The sequence below is a fragment of the Lissotriton vulgaris genome, chromosome 6, assembly GCF_964263255.1.
Source record: "Lissotriton vulgaris chromosome 6, aLisVul1.2, whole genome shotgun sequence".
Taxonomy (NCBI): domain Eukaryota; kingdom Metazoa; phylum Chordata; class Amphibia; order Caudata; family Salamandridae; genus Lissotriton; species Lissotriton vulgaris.
Genome location: NC_141694.1, coordinates 897,609,144 through 897,617,765, shown reverse-complemented (window position 1 = coordinate 897,617,765; position 8,622 = coordinate 897,609,144). Strand labels below are relative to the sequence as shown.

Here is an 8,622-nt window from a genome sequence, read left to right as displayed (position 1 = left end):
CCAGTTTTCTTTGAGGCTTTGAAGTGCAACTGTGTATCCACCACATAGCTGCATTAACAATCCTTAACTAATAATTGAACACAGCCAAAAAAGTAATGTTACAAAAGTACACATTTTAGTTGAAGTCCTATTTAGTTTAGTGTCCGGCCTTTGCAGGCTGTTACAACAACAAATGTCCGGCATTTTTATGGGAAGGGTGGTAACCCTATTCCGAACTTCTAGCCGAAATATTCATTTATTTTTTTTAAATGCCAACCCCAATTCCGAACCTGCAGAAAATATATTGGTAGAGTTTGAAAAAAACAGCCTACCGCCACTCTAGCCAGCCCTCCACACATCCGCTTTCTAGACCACCCTTCGACAGTGCTGTTCTCCCTACCGTCATCGTCACAACATCCCTCTTCTACTGCCATACAAATACAGGTCTCGATTTGTACATATGCTGCCATCGAGCGTACAGGCACGTTCACCGGCTACACAACAGCGAGCGCAATGACGCCACGCGCTGTTGCCACTGATGCGCGCCCCAGCTGCTTCCTGCCTTCTGTAGTGAACAGACGACGGAGGAGGCGGGGTCTGAGCGGCTACACTGACAGTGATCAGCCACGCCCCTTCCTGGAGCCCCTCCCCCTCTGGAACCCTGCTCTAGGTGCGCTTGTTCTCAGCCAGTGTAGGAAGGAGACATGGAGCAGAAGGAGTGCGAGGCGGGCATCACCTGCGGGTCCCTGTCGCGCTACCTGGATGGCGAGTTCTGGAGCATGAAGAATGAGCTGCGCAGGCAGATTGCCAGCTGCCGCCTCTTCCAGCAGAGGTAACCTCGCCGCGTTGTGGGTGTATGGAGTAGGGGCAGAGGATGGTGGAGTGTGAATGAGGGAGAGGCGTAGATGAATGAAGGGGTCCCCCTGGTTTATGAAGGGAAGTATTGCGTCAAGGGACGAATTCGTGAAGTTGCACGCCCATCCTCACCGGGTCCAACTGCATGTCTCTTGGGGCTAATTGCTAACCCCCAGATTAAAGCCACAAGACTAACATCCTGCGCTACATAAAGACACTCCATCACACCGTTCTTCCAGTAGCCCCGATGACCTCCAACTCCGGGTTTACACACTTCCACCATGTCTCAACCATCTAAAACTGACATTTCACCTACTTTGCTACTCATCTTGAGCCAGTTTCCTCTCTCCACTGGTCCTCCTCCTGTCCCAAAGCTGACTCCCCTTCACTGGCAATCCATCCACATAGCACACTTGTCGGACAGGTTTGTGGAGCCCTGATAAAAGGCTACTTGCAGGATTTCATACTTGGTTCGCTGCCAAAATGTTTTCAACCATCCATTGAATATGTTTTGCTTTAGTAGCCACTGCAGTGTCACTGTTCAAAAGTTTAAAAGTATTTAAATTCCTTTTCTACACAGGGTTAGGAGTTTTCTTTTGGAACTTTTGGAAACACAAATGACTAATGACGCTTTTGAAAACTGTGATGGCGAGTATCATTGATCAAAGCAAAATGTTTTGTAGTTCTGGGGGTTTGGGCTCCCTCTGAGGAATTTCAGGAAAACCAGGGAATGGTGCATTTTAATTCATACTGGGACAGTAACTGCCTAAAATTCAAAAGGATTTCAACCACATTTTAAATGGGACTTCTTTTTGTTGTAATATTTATTTAAGAAAAGGCATGTTGCATTTAAAGCACTTAGAAATAGGGTGATTTTAAATGAAGCTGGCATGTATGAATGTGGGGAGAAGCTAAGACTGATTCAGCCACATGCTGAGCTAAAATATCATTGATGTGTTCCTTGACGTGATTGACACTGACACAGCCCTATTAGCCTTTCAGAACCTCATCTGTAATGACTCCTTACCATTAATCATCAGTTGGTATTGCTGCATTTCTATACTGCTTTCTGCACTTCGCACTTCTTGTTACAGCCTCATGGTGCTCTCCAAGTGGGCTACTAGTTCGGACACTATCTTATAGTGCACAAATGCGGATGGTTGTTGGTTGTGGTGCCATTAAAGTGTCGAGCAGTGGTTCCCAAACTTTTTCGACCCATGGCTCCCTTGACCTATCGGCTGTTGGCCACGGCTCCCGCCATGTAGCTCTTTGTTATAGGGGGGATGTAAGCCCGGCTTACTAAGGCAGCGCCTCTAATAAAATGTTCCTAGTTACACTTCTTTGCCCATTCCTTATTTAGAGAACTCTCACAAACTGTATCCCACTTACAGTACTATATAGCACCCCTGTGCATGAAGGCCCCATTGCCAAAGTGTTTCTGCACTTGAAGAATATTTGCATTCACTTCCATTTCTACCCATGTCACATGTGCCAACACACCTGTCTCAGCAGGGTGACTCATACGTTTTAAAATCCAAATACAGCTTTATTTTAGCTGTCTCCTCCCTAAAATTGCCTCCAATTTAATACAAGCATAACAAATAACTTGAATTAAAAAAAAAAAATTATGTCCCTCTTTCTTGCTTTCAATTGTTGGCATTATGCCATATATGATGTTTTACTTCCCTGTGCTCATGGAGGGAGCAGGCCTCTCTGGAAATGTGTGTGAACTGGAAGAAATGTGTACTGAAAGTATCTATGGTTCAAGTACACATGTCAATACTTAATAACGATTACTGTGTTTGAGAGACAGGACAACTATACTTTCCTGATAACTTGCATTGGTGGAAAATTCAGTTGGAAAAAAGTAAACTATCAACAAGTCTAACAAAATAAATCAGGCATCTTCCACTGACTTTGGGAGTATTAGGACGTGGGATCCAGTGAAATATGAAAGTCATCTCCCTCGACATGCCATCAATTAAGCACCACGTTTCCAGCTTTAGGCATATCACTTACAAATCATTGACATAATGCGTTTAAGTCTAATTTGTTTAACTGAAGTCAACAAAGCTTCATTGTTAAATGTATTAAAGTGCTTGGTGCGCAGTTCCCCAGGCTAATTTTGGCTGCGCACCAGGGAGCCACAGCGCACAGATTGGGAACCACTGGTGTAGAGTTTTCATGTGCGTGAGCGCACTGAGAGCATGGTTCAAACTTGTGAGTATCACCCACACATAAAGCAGTTTACAAAAGTGAGTGAAAGTTTCATTCTACTTCATCTGCGTTGCATTTTAGGAGAGCCTTTGTCTTTGTTAGTGATCCGAATACCAGTGGCTTTGACATTGATTTTTCTTTATGAAAGTGAGAGCCAAAGTTTGAATGGCAAGATAAGAGAAGGGGATATATTTGGAGTCGACCCTGGCACAAAAACAGCCTAACCTTTATAGGCACTGTAAGCCAATTCATGGAGTGTACCCAGTTTCACCGGGAGCCTACCTCTGGTGTCATTGTTTTACCACTAGTAAATAGCTTTATTGAGTCCAACCAAGAGTAAAGGGAACCCAACCAATGGAGTTGCTTTTACACTGCCAGTAGTCTACTTTATGGAATCCCCTTAGGAGCACTGGAAGGCTCAAGACCATGGAGGCACAGGTAGACCAGGGTCTGATAATTTCTACATATTGTGGTAAAAAACTGTTTACTTGTGTGCACTCCATTACTGCAACCAAACATCTAACAACAATGGACATATGCCTAAAACAAGCCAAACTTGTGTATGTTGCCAGTGCTTGTTCGTATCAGATAAATGAGTGAGAATGATAATGCAGCAAATAATCAGAATTGAAAATGTTTCAGTTCTGAAAACCAGCGGTTGTGAATTAACCATTACTAAACCCTGTGGAAATGCTAGTAGCCTTTGGGATGCCTCAGACACTCCCTTTCTCCCCCTAATGTCATTTTATTTCACACATTTCCCCATATCTTTTTGAAATAATCCTTCTGAATATCCCATACATCAATTTCCTCTTCACCTCTGCCTTTTCAAGCTGTCCTTCTGCGTGCACCATCTTGTGTTATATTCCAATCACTACGCCCTCTCTCCTTCTCTATCTCTCCTCACCTACAAGCAGAGTATTTTGTTTTTCTTTTGGCACAGTCGTTATTTCACAGCTGTGTATACTCCTTCACCAACTTTCACATAAAATGCCAGTTAAAATTGGCACACATGTGACCATTGTTCTGGGCAACCTTCGTAGATGCTAATAATTTCATAGGATGAAGTAATAAAACTTTTATGACCCACTGACATGCAGTGTGAGAAACTTGCACTGCCTACGCCAAAGCTTTCAATTGTAGCTTGTCATGAGCAGCGATAGACACCTTAAACTCACCCTGACACCTAGATATGACTCAGTTCACAATAGGCCCTGCACAAAACTTAAATATTGCATTAAAAAACACCATTGTAACACATCAAGAAAAAACAAATATGCTTAGGCAAGGCAAGATGAAATGAAATGTGAAATGTTAACATGGACTGCATTACTGACATGAAAACGGTCTTTCCAGTCATTGCTGAGAAATTGATTGGTGTTTTTATTTAAGTTAAGGGTATGAAAATAGGGTCCTTTCTTGGACCCATTTCAAATTAAGTTTTTCATTATTGCTGTGTCTGAGCAATGGCAGAAACCTCCACACTGAAAGCCCTGACTGTAGCCTGCAAGGATCCAAGAAGCTTCTGTTCTCTGTCCCCACAGCAAACCAAGAAGGCGTATTCCCCCTTAGAGTGCCAACCCTTTCTGGGGGGGGGGACCTTGTAACATAAGCCTTGGGATAACAGACCTGGCTGCATCCGCACTGTGACTGCCCATTCATGCAGAAATTAAGTATTCCAAAATTCTGGCTGTGCTAGCTATTTAAGTGAGTCGATAACGTAGAAAGCATGGGCTGCAGTCACACATGAAACATTAAAAGTAAAACAAATGGACACCTGCCTATTTCTGAATGGGCCTGGCTTCTGTTGGCCAGATGGCTCCTCTGGAAGGGCTTGACTCAGCTAGCTGGCAACCCCTTTAGACCCAGGCCTGCCCTCACCTCCACCCCTCTGAATCCCAATGCTCACCCCTCCACCAAAACACCGGCCCGCAACACCAGCTTTGATCAACCCAAAACAAAGTGGATCATTTGAGACTGCCTTCAACCCCATTGTGGTTCCATCAAGAGAGGTGGAGCAGGATTGACTAGTTATATGCTTTGCTTCATCTGGTCAGGCTGCATGTCCCTTGGGGATAATTGCTCAACTTCGTACGTCTAACTACCTGCTGTAAAATTCCAAACCTGACTTCAATGCATCAGTATGAACATACATCACGGTTCACTCCTAAAATCAGGTTGCCGCCAGCCCTTGTTTTAAACCCTTCCACCCTAATAGTGAACTCTCAAACTTTCGCATATTTGAGCCTCTCACAGAGAACTACCTTGTCCCAGTGCTAACCCTCCTACTTACTCTACCCTAGTTCTTACCACTCATCTGTAACTACTGCCTAAAACATTGACCTACTACACCATTGTAGACTAACTCAACATAAATTGAACCTCTAAGGACTGAGCACCCCCATGTTGGTTCACACCACGTACAGTGTAATCTGTTTTGTTGACGTTACAAAGGAGACAGGTTTTGCCAAAACAAAATACTACTGAAAGCATTTACTTTGTAGGTCCCAGGGTTTCTTGTGGGCAGTGCTGCTCTCTCAATAAGAGACATGCTTAGCCATATTTTGTAATAAGCTTTGATGTCTGTTAGTGGCCTAACTATCTATGGCCCATGTAAAATAAAATACTTCAACGGAATCCAAAGCTTTTCAGGAGAATCCCAAAAGTTAAAAAAATAAATATTTAATGAACACACTCAACAAGGACCTAAATCGAATGCAAGAATAGAAGAGGACAAGCATCTAGAAACATATTGAGGCAAATATAAAAATATTTGAAGGTTTGGGCAAAATTTTTAACTTTTGTAACAGCGTATATATTTAGAAAATGACAAATGGAAATATTTTACGCACAGCACTTTATGGTTATAAAAAAACAAATAACAGATTTTTTCTAACTCTCGCATGTAGAATGTAAATAGTGAAAAGCAAAAAAAAGACAAACTCAGAACCCTTCAAAAGTGCTGTAACTAAAACTTAATCCACTTTGTACTGTACTATTTACATCGGAAAACATCCTTTACTATGCAGCCAGAACTACCACTACCATTACAACGCAAGTAATACAACAAACGTGTTGTTACCACACGTTCCATTACCACTCGTTCCATTACCATGCAAGTCATAACAATGACTCGCATTACCCAAGAGAAGCAAACAAAGAGCGCAGCCATCAGCGCGCGAAAGGGAGTGACCAGAAGAAGGTCGAAGGAGCGGTGAAGCAACCCTCCAGAAGCACTTAAGCAAACACTCCAGAAGCACTTAAACTACGCCAGAAGAAAGTGCAGTGATGCCTGGTGGCCACAGGCCATCGCTGCAGCAGTATGGCGAAGACAGGAGCACCACCACACGAACCGACAGTGGTTCCGAAACTCAGCAACAGGAAAGTGTGAAGGCGCATGACTCAAATGCGCAGCAGTGGAGACAGCAGTAGCCCAAAGCAGCAAGTCACGGAAGCAACCGAAGAGCGCACCCAGAAGCGCACCAAAGCAATCGAACTGCGACGGAAAGGAAAAATGGTTGCGCAGACAACCAGAAGCATGAAGACTCACCAGAAGAAGCCGACCACCCAGTCTGGTCGCAAAGGGGAAGAAGGCGACTACCCAGTTGGTCACAAAGAGGAATCTGACCACCCAGTCTGGTCACAAAGAATAAAGCCGACCAGTCGGATGGTCGCCCAGGGAAGAAGAAGCCGACCAGCCAGATGGTTGCACCAAGAAGCCGACCAGCCAGATGGTTGCACCAAGAAGCCGACCAGCCAGATGGTCGCACCAAGAAGCCGACCAGCCAGATGGTTGCACCAAGAAGCCGACCAGCCAGATGGTCGCACCAAGAAGCCGACCAGCCAGATGGTCACACCAAGAAGCCGACCAGCCAGATGGTCGCACCAAGAAGCCGATCAGCCAGATGGTCGCACGAAGAAGCCTACCTCCCAGAGATTGGCAGAGGGGACCGCTAGAGGTCCAAGAAGTTCGACCAAGGCGTGGTCCGCGAACATGAACCAACGAACTTCAGCACCACAAGTTAGCAGAGAAGAACTGAAGAGGAAGTGAAGGTCGCAACGCTAACTCTGGCAGTTGAGTGACAAGAAGATAGTGTCCTAGGACTAGGACAAGACCAGGAAGACACGTGCAGAGGGCGCGCGCTGCACGAGGAAGCCTGGCCAGAGAAGATGAAAGGAGATCGGTCCAGGTTACGTCACAAGAAGAAGGAAGAAGAAATCCGAGTGGCACGCCACCACTGCGAGGAGAAGGAAGAAGAAAATCAGAGTGGCATGCCGCCACTGCGAACAGAAGGAAGAAGAATTCAGAGTGGCATGCCGCCATTGCGAAATGAAGGAAGGTGACAGACACTGGAACACCTGAGTGCACTGCAGCAACAAGGCCTGGCAAGAGCACCAGCAGCACAGATCAAAGACATCTACCTACAAGCCACCAATCCACATTGCGATCGCAGAAGAGAGCAAGCTGGACTGTTAGCAACATCTACCTTTGGGGTTGATCGGAAGATTGGATGGTGAGAGTGCTCAGGCATCCGGAAGCTGAGGAACTGACCACTCCATACCAGCCCGTGGCAACCCAAGAAGCAGAGGCCTCAAGGGACTCTGGTGGCAGCAAGTCCCACACGGGAGACCGATCCACAACTGCGCGTCTGCAGGACCCCCGAGGATGAAAGCCTCGTGTGCATGGAAAGGAGTCAACAACTTAACCTTCAGGTGGAACTAAGGACACAACGGTGAAGCACGTGGCGCGTCCCGCTCATGGCCCGAAGGCTATGGTGGGGCAACACGACAGAAAGCACCAGTCCAGTGGAAGCCTGCCACAGAGGGCCTCCCGGACATCTTGTGAGAGAAGAACACCGACGAGAGGGGCATCCTAGTGAGACGGATGTTTGCACCTACTCTTTTCACCTGCCAAGAGACACTTTGGAGTCTGCCCGGAAACATCACCAAAGACCAAGACTGAGTAGGGGAAGCTAGAAGACAGACAACACCCATATCATCCACCCTTCTCCCCAACTACTCATCGTCACCTGTTGAGGGAAGCAAAAGCAAGATTGAGGACGACGTCCAGGCGGTGCGGACAGGAGACCGGACCCGCCGAACACCTGCGAACCATGCCACAGCGAACTGTTGGTCTTGGCCGCAGTAACTCCATTGCCTGCGGCCAGCGGCAGCTAAAGAGACTCGTTTGAAGTCATGAGTCCTATGTTATGTTTTAGTACATCCTTCTCCCACAGGTTTTCGGACTTTTCAGTTGGTTTGATTTTTCACCAAGTTTGGGAGGGATGTAATGGTCTAGAGTCAGCGCTCTAGTGTTCAGCATGTTAACACACACTGAACACCCATCCACCACAGGCGTCATCGGTCAGATGACCCTGCTCAATAAAGAGGGCTGAGCACACGTGCTCCGGGCCAGTTGTACCCAGTAACCAGTGTGTCTGTGTCACCAATCATTCCTAGCATGTGGGCCTAGGGCCCAACATTACACTGCTAACTCCTCACTCCCCCACACCCACTCCTTACGCACCCTGTGATCACTTGGCAAACGTCCCTGCCACTTACCTACGAGAA

At 46.1% G+C, this 8,622-nt stretch overlaps 1 protein-coding gene across 1 annotated transcript in view; it reads left to right on the top strand.

Annotated features, from left to right (window-relative positions):
- The first annotated feature begins 617 nt into the window (after window positions 1–617).
- Window positions 618–8,622, top strand: part of ACOXL (acyl-CoA oxidase like) — a 1,104,726-nt gene continuing 1,096,721 nt past the window's right edge. Inside the window, exon 1 of the mRNA XM_086926889.1 lies at window positions 618–811. Coding sequence (XP_086783015.1) covers window positions 684–811 — 128 coding nt within the window. The 5' untranslated portion in view covers window positions 618–683. The remainder of the gene's footprint in view (window positions 812–8,622) is intronic.